General features: G+C 38.7%; 1 protein-coding gene across 1 annotated transcript; it reads right to left on the bottom strand.

Moving 5' to 3' along the window:
• Positions 1-604: 604 nt before the first annotated feature.
• LOC127644360 (protein ELFN1-like) lies at positions 605-3,706 on the bottom strand. The gene is made up of 2 exons (XM_052127503.1): positions 1,232-3,706; positions 605-728 (listed from the first exon to the last, which is right to left on the bottom strand). Exon 1 carries the CDS (start codon positions 3,704-3,706, stop codon positions 1,262-1,264), a length of 2,445 nt encoding a protein of 814 aa, XP_051983463.1. The 3' UTR covers positions 605-728; positions 1,232-1,261.
• Between the last annotated feature and the right edge of the window lie 16,413 nt (positions 3,707-20,119).

Raw genomic sequence — 20,119 nt, forward strand, 5'->3', positions numbered from 1 at the left:
TACTGTTCCCTCCAAATTTTAGAGGCCAAATCCAATGTTTTAATCATCGCTATCTTAATTGTCTATTAGCATTAACAGCGGTTAGGAAAGATTATGCTATTAGTACTGCCTAGATCAGCACTAAAGACGGCAGAAAAAGACAGCTCTGTTGAATTTAGGTATAAAACAAACTTTAGGACTGATTCAGTGTTGTCTGGGGTTCACAGTGGTTTAGTAGTAGGCATGTGGTAGCAATAGTTTTGATATACTGAGACAGCACATGGAGATATTTCTGAAGGTCTTGCAAACAAGAAGTGTTCTTGGCTTAAATTGAACTAAGCATTAAGCTTGAAGGTTTCTAAGAAAGATTTAACACGTAGTACATTCATTCCCCAGTATGCATGATCAGTGTACATGATGTTTTGAAAGACTTTGAGGCTCAGTTTTTTTCTTTTTTTTTTCTTCAGTAGCACGGCTTGGAGACTGTTAATTAAATAAAATTATATATAAAAACAACAACAACAACAACAAAACATTTCCACCAGTGCAACTGTGTGCATTTGTATGTAATCACACATTGCAGTTTTAAGTCTTAAGGACTTGAAACATTCATACTGTAGTATTTTGAAACTGTAAACTTTACAAAAAAAGAGTGAAGAAAACATTAACACAAGCTTTTTCCCCAAAAGTCATTAGTTTAAAATCCATTAGAGTTGTGCTTCTGTGGTAAATTGTCCTTTGAACAGTCACTAAAGGAGAAAAAAAAGGATATTTTCAAAGTAGCATGGGCCATATAAAAATCGAATGTTGTGGAGAACAGTGTTTGGCAGACATTTTGATTTGTATGTTCTTTTCTCCAAGTACACAACAGTCAATATACTGTCACAGGACACGGCCATGCGATAACCAAAGATTAATTGTAATAATAATAAGAATCAATCTTAACAGTAATACCACTAATCAATGATGTTTATGAATAAGGATGATAATATAATAGTAGTTTATTGTTATTCATATGTCAAAATCAAATGCTGAGGTTAATACTGTTAAAAGTCATCTATTCTTACAACTTGGCACATATAATCACTGTAAGATCTACTTTATCTTGTATTTTGTTTACATTCTTAAACAGAATGATTGAAAGAGCTAATGAATTCAGCAATACTTCTAAGCTATTTCTCTAAAAGTAAGTGCTGACTTGTCACTTAATCATTAATACTGGTTGGTTTGGTCCAGAGATTTGTGTAGTCACCTTTAATTGGATGACCTATAAAAACAGCAATCACGATTTCTGCTGAGCAGAGACTCCCTTCCAGTAGTCCAGAATGTCATGTAGGTCCTCATCTTTAGCAAACTGTACTTTCCTCCTCAATGCATGACCTGCAGCAATGTACTCTTCCTCATCCCTGTGGCGTTTACGGTGGAGTTTAAAACGTTCCCACAGGTTAAGAGATGGCCTGCAGCTGTACTCAGGGCTGGAATAGCCACTCAGGTTATGGTACTGTGGTGAGAGATGTGAGTAGGACAGCTCACGTGGTCTTGAGCGCGTTAGTGGCTCCAGAATGGATGACTTCCGGCTCCCTGATACCTCTATTGACTCCTCTATATGGTGGGAACCAGGGTAGGAGTGCCTGTGCTCGCTATACTGTCGGATCCGTTCTGCCTCCGCCCTAAGGATTGCAGCAGCTGGAGTGACTGTTATGATTCCTGACTCATCTAAAGGAGATGTCTTCTCAGTATACTTGGATTCTGTTCTGTAGGCTCCTTCGGAGCGGAAAGAGCGAGGACTGCGTAATGAACCACTTGACGACGTACTTGGGCGCTTTGGTGGAGCATCCATACTGTGGTGCCTCTGCAAGGGATGATGGTACCCTCCTTTGTATACTGGAGACAGAAAATCAGACTTTCCTGGTGGATGCTCTGATATTAGGACTAACTGTGGCTCTGCTGTGGACACCATGCAAGATTTTGCAGCCTGAAATGATGTTGAATCGGATTTGAGGGCATCAATGCAGTTGTTGATGATCTGATTTACTTTGTCCACTTCTTTTGCAATAGTGGATATCTCTGCAACAGATCCTTGGCTGGTTTCCGATGGAGGAACATTACATTCCCTAATGCTGCGGTCTGGTTGCTCTGATCTTACTTCCATATAATTCCCTTTTGTTGTCTTAGGAGTGCCAGAGATCTCTTGCAGTTTATACTGGTCCTTGTCACTGGCAGTTGGCAAGTATGGCATTCTTTGTACCGTATCACCAGTGGACAGAATTTGTTTCTGTGACAACTGTGAAATGGTCCCTTGTTCCAGTTCAGTGCCATATTTCATCTCGATCAGATTTCTTTTCATCTTTTCAAGCTTCTTGCTTTTTGGTTCGTCCTGCTGTTTGCGCTTTCTCACACAATGGAACACCATGCCCAACACAATGAGCATTCCAAATAGACTACCAAGTATGGTCATAATGTAGTGAGTAGCAGTTGATTCATTTGCCACATGTTCTTGCAAAGTTTTTGGAAAAGTGGAAATTGTCAGGCAGGTATGGTTGAACCTCAAGGAGTTACGTATGGATGCCACACAGTATGTGTAGTTAGTGTGTGATTTGAGGTTTTGCAACTCGATTTCTTCTCTCTGGCTCTTCAAGTTTTGGATGTCCGTGAAGAAGCTGTTATTGTAAAGGACAAGGATGTACATCTTGCGAAATGGATTTGGAATCTGGACCATGATTATTGCACTTGTGTGGGTCACTTCTTTTATTTTCATGATAGGACGGGCATCTGGATCCAAAACTATTGGGGTGATGCTTATGGACTCCTCTGGAAATGTCCCTGAAGAGCAATCATCCAATCCACAGGGGCTCAAATCTGGCAGCATCGTGGGAGTGCTCCCATCTGAAGATCCATGAAAATATGGAGTTACGTTGTCATCAGTGCAGACAGAGGAGAGTGCATGGAAAGCATTCAGAAATCTTGGCATCCTGGGGTTCTGACTTAAGAGGTTATAGCCTGAAAAGCCAGCAGGTGTGTCGCACACCATTCGCTCACTTGTCCGGTTTGGGAATGCCACAAGCCAACGCAGGAATCCCAGTAGCTCACATGAGCAACTGAATGGGTTTGCATAGAGCTCGCACGTTGTCAACTTTGACAGACCACGAAATGTAGCACCATCAAGTTGCTGAATCCTGTTCATAGATAGGTCAATGTTTTCTATAGCAGGACACTCCCAGAATGCATTTGCTGTTACAGTCTCTATAAGGTTAGCCTGAAGATAAAGATATTGTAGGCGTCCCAAACCTCTTAACATGCCCTCAGTCAAGTTCCTTAGCTTGTTAAAGCCAATCTGTAACACTTGAAGATTGAACTGAGCAGAGAAAGCCCCATCTTCTATGTAAGAGATGTCATTCTTAGTCAGATTTAGGTAAGTAAGATTGCCAAAGCGACTCAGGGAAGTAAAGTGAATGGTTCGAATCTTGTTCTCATTGAGTCGCAGGTCAACGATGGTGCTATTAATATGCAGTGGGATATTTTCGTATGGTGGCTGGTTCTGGCTACAGATTGCCAACCAAACAAATCCCTTTTCCCCCTCAATAAGCCAACAATCACCTTGGACAACAGGCACACTTGTCAGTGTAAGAAACACAAGAGTCATAGCCCAGCAAAGTAAGGCACTGGTCACTGTACCATCTCCATGTCCCCTGGACCCAGGCAAAATGGACATCTGTGCTTCAGGCATGGCTCAACTAGGTTATTGGATGTAGTAATATGTGAATTCTACAAGAAAATGGGACAAGCCTTTGAATAATTGGATGCACTGTGGAAATTACATGGATAGTTGTTCAGTTCTTAAACTTTTTGGCTTGTATTAGAAAATTGATCATTGTTTTCTTTTCAGTGTATGCTTGGTGTCTTGTCACACTGGAAAGGTAGCTTCTGTTATGACCTGAGTCTTTGCTGTGTGCATTAGATTTTCAGATTGCGTATCTGAGTGATCCCATGCAAAGCCTCCCAGAGGGCAGGAATTGCTTGTGTCTTCCGAGGACCACATTTCTCATCAGATACCAGCTCATGACCAGATTTTCATATTGCATCCTGGAGAAAAAGAAGAGACAAAATTATTATTGATATTTGAAAGAACTAGGTCAGCAGGGTAAGATATGGAGAAGGATCCAACAATAATCCCTCACTGCTAGTTTCAGAGCACAAAATTACATAAATGTGATTATTTTGCAGTGCATGTTATGAAATAAATCAGTTACCCAAATGTAACACCATGGTTCTTTACTATTGTGTTAAAAATTAACACCCACTACTTCTGCTGTACCTCAATTTGCAATTATTAAGAGTGAGACCAAGAGCAGAATATTGTCAAGTGGCATTTTCAGAGCTATTTTTAAAGAGTCCAATTTTGTTTAGCTGACACAATGTTTTTCATGTATATAATCGTTATGGTTGCTCACCTACTGAGAGCTAAAGTTAGCATAGATCAATCACACAGACACACTTGCACGCTCTCAGAGGCCAATTAACTTCTAACAGCTTAGCTCTCCCAGATAACACACACACACACAATCACTCGAGAATAGTTTACTTTTGCATCTATCCACCTTATTAGCTTATAGGCACTCTCCACTCAGCTAATGAAGGGAAACCCTTAAATAGGTTACTTTATCTTTTTAATTACAGCATGACCTAAATCAAACCAAAGTTGAAGAAAGAGGCAAATAGCTTCCTGGTTATTACACTAAACACTGCCCTTGCTGTTTGAAGGAATAGTCAAAAAATGAAATTTCTGTAATTCTTTCCACCTGATGTTATTTCAAACCCATTTGACTTCTACACTAAAGATAAAACCTTGAGACTTGGACTTGGAAAATTATGCAAAAGTCATGTGGACAACTTTAATGGTGCTTTTGTGTAGCTTCTTTTGTAATTTTTGAACTTGACAGCCCCACTACTCACTCACTCTTATTAAATGGAAAATAGAAGCCAGAAAATTATTCGGAAAGCGGAAACGTTACATTTATGGGTTTACGTTTTTTGGATGAACTATCCCTTATCCCTAGATTCATCTATTAAATAAAGAACAGCAAAACATATACATACAGAATCAATATTTAACCCTCACTAAAACACACACATTATTATAGACACAATATATATATATATATATATATATATATATATATATATATATAAAATACAGAGTCTGGGGCTAAATCAAATTTGAGATACCAAAACCTTGCACATAAAACTGAATCCTCAACCAAAATTCTTGAATCTTAACACATCCCCAAAACACATGGGTTGTGTGCATCTTCTGATTGACATGCCAGCAGGTGGTTGTGTCATTAAGAACAACACTATGCAATCTAGAGGGGGCTCCAGTAGACGCTATGTAAAATCTTAAATTGCATAAGACGAACCCTTGCATCTCTAGATGAAGACTTGATATTTTTTAGAATCCTAGCCCACTTTCCCTCCTCCAACGCTAAGCCTAGATCTCTCTCCCTCAATCTCTTAAGAGAAGTTGAAGTTCCGTCCTCCAGACTCTGAATTAGCAGGAAGTAATAAACCAAAAGCAGTAATCACAACTCCCCCAGGAGATTGGGGTGGAGGGGGGTAAAATACTCCCAAAAACAGAACAGAGCAGGTGATGTAGCTGTAAATCCTTACAGGACTGAGATCTAGGAATCCAAAAAGTTTAACCAAACTTTGAAAGGATCTCAACACTCCACACTCATATAAGTCACAGAGTGTAGTAACCACCCTCCCAATCCACCCTGACCAGCAAAAAGGGGACTTGATGATAAATCATTTGGGGTTCAGCCATTTGCTCGAGGCAACATTGAGGCAACATTTAAAAAGATTTCCAAATTAAATACTCTGGCCACTCTTGTCCAAATCACATGCAAATGTGAAATAGCGGGATGTGACTTAACTTCTCCGGTTAACTTGATAGAAAGGCTTTGCTATGGCGAAATAGGGGCAAGGACTTCCTGTTCAATAGAAAGCAAGGGAGGGACTCATTCAGGTGGAAGCGACCAATGAGCCAAATGCCTGAGAACAAAAAATATGTCTATTGAAAAATAAATTTATCATTTTAACATTGGTTCAACTAACTCCAAAATCCAGATTTTTTTTTTTTGTTCTTTTTTTTTTAGACCTTTTCAGAGCACCAGCTTAATTGTGAGAGTTCACACAGACAGCCCCCTGTAACAAACACAAAACCTTCTTCACTCCTTCTTCAGCTGGTTTTCCTGACCGTTAACTCCATGTGCCTCCTTTTGTATCAACAGTCATCAGATTGGTTAGATTAGATTCAACTTTATTGTCATTGAACAAAGTAACAGGTACAAAAAATGGTTCTTGAAAGGCTCTTTTTGTGCCAAACTGAGTATGAGGGTATTGAGACAGCTTTAACTGTTTAGGACCAGTGTCCTTATCCCCTAAGTCTGAACAGCTCTCTTCTGTCTCTGCTGCTTTGGCTTGGTGGTCTCTATGTTGCACTCCCTCTGTCTCTTCATTTCTTTCACTAGTCAATTCCCTCTCATCCCTTATGTACTCTCCCTGTTGTTTTCCTCCTCCTTTATTATGAAAAAATGTGCCAGTAAGTTAGTATAGGAGTATGAGTAGTTACTGTTTTGCTTGCCACTGTTCACTATATGTCAATTTATTGTTGTTGTTTCCTCACCTGGTTCTTCCTGCATGCTCTCCCTTTCCCCTTCCCTTTCCCTTTCTCCTTCTCCTTCTCCATCTCCCTCTCTTTCCCTTGGCACTGACAATCATACACAAATATATTGTAGGCAGGAGAGTTGAGGTCAGTTTGTCATGTCACAAAAATTTTATGGAGACCATTTACAGATTCTAAGGATATGATCAAAAGGCACACAGAGGCGTGCCATTTTAAATGTCTTTATTATTATTATTATTGGGCTTAGAAACTTTTTAAATCACAAATTCCTTTCACAAGAGAAGCTGTATTCTCCATTGTGGGTTTGAAATAAATAAAAAAAATAAAAGCAGGGGACCATTGCCTAGATAAGTAATTTGATACAACAACAGATAGCTGGTTTGCATTATCTGTTACTTTAGCTTAACACTTTTCAGAAGAACAAAAAAAAACAAAAAACAAGACAGAGGTCATTATGGACTGTCCCTAGTCTCTCACTTGAATCTGTCTTTTTTCTTTTAAAGAACTGTCGTATGTCCATTGCTCACTGGCAGGCCACACGCACACACACACACACAGAGAGAGAGAGAGAGAGAGAGAGAGTGTGTGAGTGAGTGAGTGAGAGAGAGAGAGAGTAATGCTAGGAGTTCAGGAGTTAAGCCTGGTTCAGGTTAAATCCTCTGTGTGTGAGGAATGAATAAATACAGCAAAAGAAAAACATTAAACTTTCTTTTATTGTCTAGTTTGATAGTCAGCCACAACTGAAAAATAACAGATATAAATCTAGGAATGAATAACAATTCATTTAAAAAGCCACAGTGAGTGTTTTCACACATACTGGTGATATACAGTGATATGTTTGTTTTACTCTGGTCCAAACGCCAGGGCTTCATGTTTCCATGATGACTGACCAGAAAAGACGCATGTGATGTCATGTTTACATGACTCCCGATTGTTAAAATGAGTATCAAATTAACGATAAACTTTACCAACAGAGACACACGTACGCACTACACAGGTACGCAGTTTATTTGTCGCGCTGCTGTTTTTGTTTCACACTCTAGCAGTTAATAAACAGAACTGCATGCGTCTTGCGGAAGAACATTGTATCCGGCGCTACTTCTCTCCGTTTATGACTATGGATCGAGTCACCCAGGTCCTGTGCTACTCCACAGGGGCGGCGACCCGCTGGACTAAAATAGTCAGAAAATAAACACTTATTATAGGTGTACCATGGTGATTCAGGATACTGACTCCAGTACTCACTGATATGGTTTTGGAATCGGAACAACTCTAGGTAAAAGGAAAGAAGTGTGAGACACAGCTTTGGAGCAACTTAGTTGATTCACAACACTACATAACAGGTTCTCACTCTGCGTGTGTTTCGCGCTGGATGACGGTCGTGCTGAGTGGTGCAGGTACAGAGGAGAAGTAGACGAAGAGAAGAGGATGACACCATTTGCTAAGCGGGGGTGTTTTCATTTTCATCCTTAACACATACATTTTAAACCACAAACTACGGAGTATGTTTTGGACGTTATTTAACCTTGTCAAAGACAAACAAAATTTTTAGAATAACAGCATTTCTTACTCCAAGTTTTAGGGGTGCTGAAGCACCCCTAAAAAGGGGCTAGCCTCGCCCTTGTGTAGCAGGTAGTTGAATTTTGGAATACAGTTCATTTTAATAACATTACCCTTCCCAATTATCGATAAATGTAATGAAGCCCATCTGTCCACATCGCTCAAACCTTTTTTATAAAAGGGTCAAAATAAACTGAACTAAATCAGACAAATTTGCTGGGAATAAAATACCCAAATACTTAATGCCCTGTTTGGGCCACTGGAAGGCGCCCAGGTGGAAGGCTGTTATTTGACAGTACGCTGTCAGAGCCAACGCTTCGGATTTAGACCAATTGACTTTTTATCCTGAGAATTAGAAAAGGAATTAATAATTCTGTTGAGGCAAGGCATAGATCTAGTAGGGTCAGAGACAAATAATAAAATATAATCTGTGTAAAGCAGAAGCTTATGCACCACCCCTACCACAATCACCCCTGGAAAATCATCCTCCTTTCTTATCATGGCTGCTAATGGTTCCAGGTCAAGACGGAACAATAATGGGGAAAGAGGGCAACCCTGAGTACCCCAATTATGAGTAAAATAATCTGAAATTATTCAATTTGTTTGTACCACTGCTACAGGGTGTCTATAAAGTAACTTAATCCAACCAATAATTGTACTCCCGAACCCATGGAGTCATGTCGCTCAAGGTGAACTATTCCTTAAAAACGAAGTAATGAAAAATTTAGTTCTCTGGTTTTTACCAAAGGACTTTAATGACTCCTGAGATATATGAGATAGAAGTTCATGAAAATGTATCTGAAAGTGTCTTACAAGGCCCATTGGAGTGTTTTTGCATACATCAGCGTATGTGTACTGCATGAGTGCCGGGCCGTTTCAAATGGATGAGCTTTGGAAAGCGGTATTGCTTCCTCATAGGTTCTTGACAGCTTACAATGCATTCATTTTAGAAGAGCTTTGTAGGACTAGAGATGGGGTGAAAAGAGGCTCTGTTGTGTAAACCTTTCATACTGTTTATATTGTTGAATGCACTCTCATTTCACTATGTGATAGGAACTACACACAGTCACAGAACACCATCCACCTTGACTGCATACAAATCACTCTGCTCCTATTAGAAGTACCCTACCACCATTTTAAATATTTACCTATTTATTTAGACTGTGATTAAATGCTCACACTGGTAACAGCGTAATTTTCACAGTGTGGATAATAATGTGTATGAACATACTTGTATAAATAGACAAACTAAAAGCCAGATTAATTACAACACTGGTACACATCTTCAGAATTGGTTTTATGTCCTGCTAATATTTTCTGCAAAAACTTGGCAGTAAGGTTGTATTTAACATCAGTTAACTACAGTAAATTAGTCAAACCAGTACAAAATAAAAATGAACAACACGTATACAGAACTTCTACATTTTGGTCACTGTTAATTTCAACATTTACTAATACATTTTTAACTTAAAAATGTTCTTATGTTAACATTAATATATTGTGAACTACCAATTAACAATTGTATATTTATAAATGTACAGAATCAAGATTAAAAAATGCTATAAGTAGTTAATGATACCTAATGCAATAACTGTTGCCCATTATATTAAACGTTTTTTAAACTGTATCTCAGTTTGACATGTCCCCAAATATTAATAAACAATGTTGTTGTGTTCGGCCCAGTTACTTTGCTAAAGATTGCAGTTCCATTTGTTTCCACTAGAGGTACAAACAAACTCAACTTTTTAACATAACCGTTAGACAAGTTAAAACCTCAAGCAACTTAATTACCATAAAATGTTTTGTTGTTTTATCCTTACCAAAAAGGGTGTGATTTATTTATTTATAAAACATTTTTGAACAGTCAAATTATCACAGATAATTATAAATTATTACAGTGTTTTGAAATGTAATAATTAGTGGTATTAGTGTATGCCTGCATTGTATTTATGCATGTTATGTAAAGAGTACATTTTTATACTGCTACAGAAACTGAGCAGATGTCTGAAGTGTGAAGGATTGTTACTGAGCATCATAATTTCCCTGGGCCAATTTACACAAGCTTAAACACAAACACTGCCTCACACAGATACATAAACAAATTTACACTGAAGTTATGATCTGCAGAGCTGCAATCAGAACAGACAGCATTCCCACAATATTTCACTTCAAATGTGTGGTGAAGAAATATGCCGGAAAACATGCAAATGCATGCATATTATTTGCATTCCTATTTCTTGGAATTCAGGGGGTTTGGATGTGACAGAGAAGAATTGAAATATTATAAACACAGTAACATGCGTTGCTTTACATGTGTCAACAATCCATTGAAAACATTGACCAAAGCTTAAAGTGGGCGCAAAGCGTAGTTTGTACACTTCATATTTTAATGTCATTTCTTTAGATGACAAACTATTCAACAAAGTTGCATTCTTTATTCTTTTCTTTTTATTTAGCCTTTTTTTCAGTTACTTTTAACCGACTAGTTTCAAGGCATTTATGAGTGGATGTACGAAGTCACAAGTTCACACAAGTGTCCTAGCAGAGTAATCACATAGATTATTCATCACATTAACTTTGGGCATGTTCCACCAAGTTTGACAACCAAGAGTCAAAAATTTTTGTCTTCTGTTATTTATTTTTATATTTAATTTTAAATGCAATAAATGCCACTTGGTTTGATCAATGCAATGACATTTTACATTGTTAAGATTGTCTTAGTGTGCAAATACCTTTGGGGGGCCACTGTTGTTTCAGGAGACACTCAATTCACAAAGAGACAATAATACGAATTTAATGGGGAAAAGGCTGCTGAACCCTGTCAGAAGCATGTCATTTTTGCATGCATGATAAAGACTAGTGTCAAACTGTATGCAACATTTACTGTGAAAGTTATAGCTACCAACCAACAGTTTACATGCTTCACAGTGGATACATTTAACAGTGCTGTAGGCGTGAGAACAAGCCTTCAGCTACAAGCTTTAGTCATTTGTCCTAACACCCTTAACCTGCATGCCAATCCATTCAAAAACTTCAAAGAAAATGACTTATGTTAGCTGCATAAACCCATTTCAAGACACTGCTGTTCAAAACAGTCTGACTAACATTCTGTACTGTGTATCTATGTGTATGTTGTGTTTTGGATTCTCCAACATGTGACGATGATGTGCTGGCTTCCCCAAATGGCTTTCAACCAAGTTTACCAGCTAGGCTTTCTTGCACCAAATCAGTACTAACCAGCCAGGATCAGCGTGAAAATTCATGCTGGTCTAAGCTTGTGAGAGAAAAAGGGATCTAGTCTCTCTCTATCTCTCTCTGTGTGTGTGTGTGTGTGTGTGTGTGTGTGTGTGTGTGTGTGTGTGTGTGTGTGTGTGTGTGTGTGTGTGTGTGTGTGTGTGTGTGTGTGCACGCACAGTACACAAGTTGCCTGGACCACAGTGTAGTTGCATGTGGCTTAATATAACACACTCCCTTTTTATGGTCAATAAACAACTGTGCGACTCGGTGACATTACATTAAGCCACTAGCTCTGGGCAAACAGAAAATGCAGTTATCTCCATATTCTCTCTATCGCTATCTCTCTCTAGCTCGTTTTCTTTTCTAGGCGGATATCCCAATATCCCAGGTTTCTGGCTGCAATGTGTGATATTAGATACATTACTCTCCCGAAAGTAAACAGACTGTAAACATGTCAGAATGAATTAAAGTGACGCACGGTGATTAATATAACTTGACAATTAATTTACACACTAATACAGTTCAGAATCAGAAGAGATATTGATTAGATAGAGGATAAGCATATGCAGCATCAATAGACTTCATTAATATACAAGTATTGCATAAAGTAGACATTAAGTATGCTTTTTATATTTAGTGGTCCTTGCTAAGGCATCTCTTTTAACACTTTTTTTTTTTATCCCCTTTTCACAAAACTCGGAATGCCCACTACTTAGTAGTTCCTCGTGGTGGCACAGTTACTCACCTCAATCCGGGTGGCAGAGGACAAATCTCAGTTGCCTCCGCTTCTGAGACAATCAGTCGGCGCATCTCATTACGTGGCTCGTTGTGCATGACACCGCAGAGACTCCCAGAACGTGGAGGCTTATGCTACCCTCCGCGATCCACGCACAACTTACCACATGCACCACTGCGTGCAAGAACCCCTAATCATGACTATGAGGAGTTTACCCCATGTGACTCTACCCTCCCTAGCAACCTGGCCAATTTGGTTACTTAGGAGACCTGGCTAGAGTCACTCAGCACACCCTGGATTCGAACTCGCGACTCCGGGGGTGGTAGTCAGCGTCAGTACTCGTTGAGCTACACAGGCCCCACCACTGCTCATACTTAAAGGACTAGTTCACCCAAAAATGAACATTGTCTTAATTTACTCAACCTTATGCCATCTCAGATGTTTATTACTTTCTTCTGCAGAATACAAACTACGATTTTTTTGAAGAATATCTCAGCTCTGTAGGTACAATGCAAGTGAATGGTGGGCAGAAATTTGAAGGTCCAAAAAGTATATAAAGATAAAAATCCATATGACTCCAGTGGTTAAATCCATGCCTACAGAAGCAATAATAAAAAGATCAGTATTTAAGTCTTCCCCATTCTTCTTTTGTTTTTGGCGATTCACATTCTTCATGCATATCGCCTCCTACTGGGCAGAGAGGATCATTTATAGGAAATAAGTACTTATATATTGATCTGTTTCTCACCCACACCTATCATATCACTTCTGAAGACATGGATTTAACCTCTGGAGTCGTATCTGTGAAAGCTTTTGAAAGAAAAATAAAATATTAGAGAGGCCTACTTGTCCACAGGGACTGTCGCCATGGTTACCCTGCTTCTCGTGGCAGGCGGTGCTACCCATTGGGCTGATTTACACATTTATGATTAGAATTAAACTTCAGATGACACGTAACCTTCTATCTTGTCAACGCCATAGTCAGCACCACATACAGGAGACAAAAAACAAGGCAGTAGAGCAAATGGACATGATTGGGTGTCTTGGATGTAGCATGTATAAACCGTGTGGTGATAAGCTGTGGGAGTGAGCTGAAGAGGAACTGATTTATGGAATGATGTGACACTTAAGACGCTTTTACATTACTCGTGTCAGGGTTTCAACGCACCTGTCAACACAAGCGTCAAGTGCAGCTTTGACCTCAATAAGAAAAGCTTTGCAGATAGCATCATGGCAGGGTGGTTTTATGAGTTTGCCAGGTAGCAAGGAAGCATATGCTGTAGTGCAGGTGTTTTCAAAGTGTGGGGCACGCCTTGTGTGTGTGTGTGTGTGTAGATAGATAGATAGATATTATTTAAAACATTATTTAAACAGTTCTGAAAGTAATAGTATAAAATCTCTAAAACAGCATGCGAGGTAGTGGGAAAACCGCCTGAGTTTTCCAAAGAACACTTCAAGCCTTTCAAGGTCAGAGGGGGCACCATCATGCACGTTGTGTCACAAGTGAGCAGGGACATGCACAGACATTTTGCTGGCCTAGAAAATGGGCACTTCTCATAATTACTTATTTAAATATTTATTTTTTTAAACAAAACATTAAATATATTAACACAACTATGACTTACTTACCAATTTATTTCAATGCCCTCACACTCACTCAATTGTTTTATACTCAACAGATTTCTACATAATAATCAGAATAATAATTTCTTCAAAATAAATATGCTTATCTGCATATTTAAACATAAATTTTTTTTAAGAAAGATCTATATACAGGCTACTGAAAGTCTACTGAATGTAGGTTGAAACACTGTTTACTAGCTATAGCAAGTCAGTTGATAAGTCACTTATAGTCAGTTGAATAGCTGTAGGGGGGCCATCAAAATAAAGTGTTACCCTTAAATACTTTGAAATGCATTAAATGTGCCTGATTTGTTGAGAAAAAGACAAAAGGAAATTTCTCTTCCCTCTTCTCACATGTCATGACCCTCACTCTCCAGCAGCTTGTGAGATGTAGAGCTGCTGAAGAAAGCTACCACCCATGCGCTCTACCTAAACCCAGCTGCGGCACGTGTATTTGAACTCTAGGCCTTCAGTGCGATTCATTCCATTAAGAAAACACAGTTTCACAATGAATAAGACACCTTATGTATGTCATGCATTGTCGCAGCCAACAAATATACCAATTGACATTTTAAAAACACATCCACGAACGAAAGCCAGAACCAAGGAGGTGCTATGTACACGTAGTTAAAACAATTATTTGCCTACACTTAACCCGTGGTAGTGAGGCAGTTGCTTATATCGCTTTTTAGGTAGGGCTAGCACTACACAGTGGACATTTCACCACGAAACTGCCATGATAAGTGTAAGGAACAACGTTCTATCATTTTGCTAAAATGTTGCTACTGTCATGTAATTTTCTTGGGATCAGGCTGTTAAAATCATGTACACTCACATGAAATGAAGGCTACAGTTATAGCAGCAGCCTAATAAAAGCTAAATTATTTCACATGAAGCGGGTCGCCTCATGGAGACCATCAGGTTGGGATCACATAAACAGCTGCATACTACTCACTTCATCTCGATAACCCTTCCTTTTATTGGGCACATTCTCTTGTGGAAAAAGTTACTGCGGATAGCTAACTGCTAACTGCGAATAGCACAATTCTAGAGTACAACAATGGCATCGGCAACTGAAAACTTTTGGTTGTAATTGTCAATATAAGTAAAACATGTTTTAATGACAAAATATTTTCTATGCAAATTCTTCTTTTTTAAAAGAGCGGGGCATACAGGGTCAAAGTTACTATTGTTTGAGCATTGTTAGCATTGTAGCACTGTAGCTTGGCACCTCGTTCCATTAAGTTCAATGCATTGGGGAACTTTGACACAAGCCATGTTGAAGGGCCTTCAGATTTTCAGAAGATGTCTCTGTAAGAATCGAATGCGTCTTGTGCTGAAGTTTACAATTATGTAATTACTTGTGAGAATTACCGTTATTATATGGGTGTGAATTTGTTTTCATATGCTTTTGTCTGTGGGGTGTGTTCATTGGCTCATATTAGAAAATGAGGCTGCACATTGGCTCAGAGATAGTGTCACGTCTTTTAGCTGACAACTTTGAGAAAGCTGCATAAATTTGCACATCTTTCCATAGTGTTGAGTCTTTTTTTTAACTTGGCAGTTACTGATATGGAGTTCATCCTGTAACAAGAGGAAGAAAAGAAAAGATGTGGCACAAAAAGAGCAGACTGTGCAAAGGAAAAGTTATTCTCTGGTGTGACGAGACCACCAAGTATTCCCTCTGCACAGAAGGCAACATCCTGGCCAAAGAACATTAAAAATGAAACAGACCATAGATCTTAGTGAGGATAGATGCCATATTGAATTTATGCAAACTGCTGCTTTGAAGGATAACATCTGATTTTCTGTCTGAGTATTTGATCTACTTAACATTTTTTGGAAAATGCATTTGAAATGTTTGGTCAGCTGGATGGTACAACTATAACCCGTTGGACAACTTGTATTTCTATCCCTCCCAGACTGATTTTCACTATAATGAACTTCAAGAAAATAAAAGGTGATTGTGGACAAACTTAAAAGTAATGGAAACCAGTTCCAGCATCTTAAAATATAGACACACTGGTGTACATATATGAAATTTGTCCTAAAATCGTTTTGGCCAGCCTAATGTTCCTGAAAAAAATAAATTTAAAGATCAAAACATGGAATTATCTTTTTATTATTATTTTAATGATCTTCTCTCTGTCAAAACTCCCAGAAATCAAAGAAATCCCGCTAGTTATATGCAGCTAAAATGCTAAATTACTAATAAGTTTGCTTTTACATGATTTTTTACGTTTTGCTTTTTCTCCCGATTTGGAATGCCCAATTCTCACTAATTAGTAGGTCCCCTTGGTGGCTTGGTGGTTACTTAACTCAATCGGGGTGGCGGAGGACAAGTCTCAGTTGATCCGCACATCTGCACACTGCGGAGACTCACGGCATGTGGAGGCTCATTGTACTATCCGTGATCAATGCACAACTTACCATGTGCCCCATTGAGAGCGAGAACCACTAATCGCGACCACAAGGAGGTTACCCCATGTGACTCTACCCTCCCTAGCAACCGGGCCAATTTGGTTGCTTAGGAGACCTGGCTAGAGTCACTCAGCACACCCTGGATTCGAACTCACGACTCCAGGGGTGGTAGTCAGCATCAGTACTCGCTGAGCTATCCAGGCCCCGCTTTTACATTATTAATGTACAAGATTAATGTTTACCTGCAAATTTGTTCTCCATACATGCAAAGTAAAACATTGTGTGAATATATGTAGCATGTACAGCTCTGCAGATTATTGATGTCCGCTAGATTGGAACAAAACATAACTTCAGAGCAAATGTGTTTGTATACAGTATCTGCATGGGAGTGTGTGTTTAAGTGTGTGTAAATTGGCCCTGGGAAATTTTTAGCGTCATTGTTTTCTTTCGCACCAAGAGCACTTCACTAATGCTCCATCACGAGCACAACGCCTGTTAACGGCCCTTAATGCAATGGATGGAATTTCATATATAACCAGAAAGAATGTGATAAAAAAATTATAATAATTTAAATCTAGCGGCTCTTGGTCAAAACCAACCTCCCACGTGAAGGTTACTTTCACTTTCACTCTCTGTATTCTGTGTTCACGCTCCCGATTAGTTAATCTTGCATTAAAGCATGAGTTAACTACATGTCTTGTCTCTTTATTCCTACATTAACTGGACAGCAAAGGAGAACACGAGTGGGGAAGGAATTGCTACGATAAAAGGTTTGTTTTGAAATCCTAAAAGACATGTCCAGAAAACATGATGATAATCTGTTCACATGTGGAGAGAAAATCTGAAGGTCAGTAATACATAAATATCTCTCTCCCCTAATAAATATACTCATATCATCATTGTAATCAAATGCATCACAATCTTAACTGTAGGCTATTATATTCCGCATTAAATGAAATTAATTACCTAAAACACCAACTGAACTAATCAATATGTTAATGTTGCGTAGTAATAAGGGTAATAAAAAGAAGTGCAATAATAGGCAATAATTAGGCAATAACATATAGGCCTAACAATATATATATATATATATATATATATTTTTTTTTTTGATAATTTATTAATTTGATTTAATTTAATACAAATTTGTTTTTGTTCTGGTAAAAAACAAAATAATTGGGTAATTTAAATTTTTTTATTTAACTTATTTTTTTTGTCTAGTAATTTATTGAATACATTAAATCCAGAGAATGCTGCTGACATGTTTTAAAAGTAAGCTTTACAAATAATTAAATTTAGTTTTAAGCTAATGTTAGTGTTCCAATAAAGCATATTGAAGCTTTTATCCTAGTATTGTGTATTTATTTTTCATTTAATACATCTGCATGGAGGGTTGTGATATATAAAAGCCAACTGGAATAATTTTACAGTGTAGAGGTAATTAGGTGTTAATTTTGCCATGGGGCAAACACAGAGAGGGGTTTCTCTAATCCGGGAGTGAGGAGCGGGAAATGGACAACCTGGAGTGGAGCTGGAGTGGATTGATTAAAGAATACTTTGAGCGTGGAGGGGGAATTGTTGCTCCATTCTCACACTCTGGTCAACATTAATCTGGATACATTTGAAAACAGCGTTTTTGTTTTCGAAACAATCTCCGTCCACACTGCCATTTTCAAGGGTTTTCCTAAAGTTGTTCGTCCAAACTGAGACCAATGAAACCTCTTAAATCCCCTAACTGTTCATGCAATAAATCGCCATTCTGTCCTTGTGTTCCGTTGCCGAATAGCAATTCAGAGTAAACTTCCTGTCACCTTTGATGGAATGCATTGTGAAGGCTGTTCAAAGTAACAAACGTTATCAAACGCTATCAAAGTGAATTGCAGGCACAACAACACCAGTACAACATGGGCTGCCAACTTGATTTTTTTGGGTAGAATGGATCACATGACTGCATCACATGACAACAAATATGTTATCGACTTGGGGCCTGGGTAGCTCAGATAGTATTGACACTGACTACCACACCTGGAGTTGCAAGTCAAATCCAGGGCTTGCTGAGTGACTCCTGCCAGGTCTCCTAAGCAACCAAATTGGCCCAGTTGCGTGGGAGGGTGGAGTCACATGGGGTAACCTCCTCATGGTCACTATAATGTGTGGTTCTCACTCTCTGTGGGGTGTGTGGTAAGTTGTGCGTGGATGCCGCAGAGAATAGTGTGGGCCTCCACACGCACTACATCTCCACGGTAACGCGCTCAACAATCCACATGATCAGATGCATGGATTGATGGTTTCAGACCTGGAGGCAATTGAGATTCGTACTCCACCACCCGGATTGAGGTGAGTCACTACGCTACCACGCATTCCAAATTGGGGAGAAAAAAAAACAAACAAAAAACAAATGTTATTGTTTTCAGATATCTCCAGTTTCTCTGTCCACACTTCAATACAAAGACGGCATTTTCAAATGTATCCACTTGAGAGGGCGTTTTCGACAAGCTCAGATTTCGCTGTCAAAAAAGCCTTCTCAGTGTGAATGGAAGTTGCTTGAGGCTTTAACTTCTCTAAACGTAATGTTAAAATTTAATAGATTTTTGCACCTCTATTGCCACCAAACTGAAACGCAATCTGTTCGTTTGAGCGGACCACAACACTGGCTCAACTAATGGCAGAAGTTTCGAGCTGGGCTATCTGTTTGATCATCCAATGGAACACAAGATGGGTGTTTAAAAATTGTTTGAACATTTTTGCAGTATAGGGCACAACAGTGCCTGCCCATCTTTTCAGCCATCTTGGTTCCAGTAGTATTTTACCCATACATTTTTTTTCCATAGGTATTTCATAAAATCTTTATAAAAGCGTTATAAGACATAAACCAAACCAGCCAGCTCTAAGGTGAATCGTAACATTACAAACTTTTATTTGAATCAAAAAAGTATTGAAAATCAGACAAAAAGATCAAGGTACAAGATTGTGTACTTAACGTCTTTAATGAGAGGATGAACAACAATCCCATGAAACATTGCGAATGACATACATGTACTCAAATTGAAATCAGTGGAAATACTGTATATAAAACTCTTGATTTTAAGAACATTTGAATTTTTTGGCAAAATGTAGTAGTTTGAGTGTGCAGGGAGACCAATTTAATTGCATTATTCGCAGTGTTTCATGGAAGAGTGTGGTCACTGCTGGGCTCTTTTGCTGCAGTTTTATGATTGGTGGGTCTTTCCCTTTAGGATTCATGGGTAATGTAGTTTTTCACCAGGAATTTTGCTATCACATACAATTTTTTTAAAATGTTGAAATAATGTGGACTGATGGCTTTAACATAAGCTAGTGTGTTCTGTGTGGTTTCTAGGTGATTGCTTACTGGCCAAGTCAACTGTGGTAATACTATGATTTTTGAATACTACTTTGATGCGATTTCCATGAAATTCTTTGAAGTACCTTTGAATTACCATGGAGTCAAAGGACCATGTTATTACCCCTCTGATACGTTTTGTAAAGGCTAGAAATCTGCAGGGATAAAGCCTGCTCTGTAAAGTATAGATGAATTTACAAAGAGAGATCATGCACATTAAAATGTATGTTCATTGTGAAGAAAGCAGTAAGCTGGAAGGAGTCTGAACAATCAGTTTTATAATGTGTGTGTATAAGGCTAAGAAGAGTGTTGCTTGGGACGTTGTGTGAAGTTTTATCTGTGCGTGTTGAGATTGCATGCTGATGCTGTTTAGATTCCCCATCGACTTGCTCTCAGTTGGACCTCACAGTGATGGCAGCTCCCTTCACCAGCCCTTAATTAAAGCAGAATACATTAATCCTAAAGAGTCAGAGCACCAGTGTGTGTATATTCTGTTGGAAAGCCTATGGAGGCTTTT

The sequence above is a fragment of the Xyrauchen texanus genome, chromosome 5 (genome assembly GCF_025860055.1).
Source record: "Xyrauchen texanus isolate HMW12.3.18 chromosome 5, RBS_HiC_50CHRs, whole genome shotgun sequence".
Classification (NCBI taxonomy): domain Eukaryota; kingdom Metazoa; phylum Chordata; class Actinopteri; order Cypriniformes; family Catostomidae; genus Xyrauchen; species Xyrauchen texanus.

Bases quoted from the DNA above. Each gene is read 5' to 3' on its own strand.
- LOC127644360 (XM_052127503.1), bottom strand. From the start codon at position 3,706: ATGCCTGAAGCACAGATGTCCATTTTGCCTGGGTCCAGGGGACATGGA.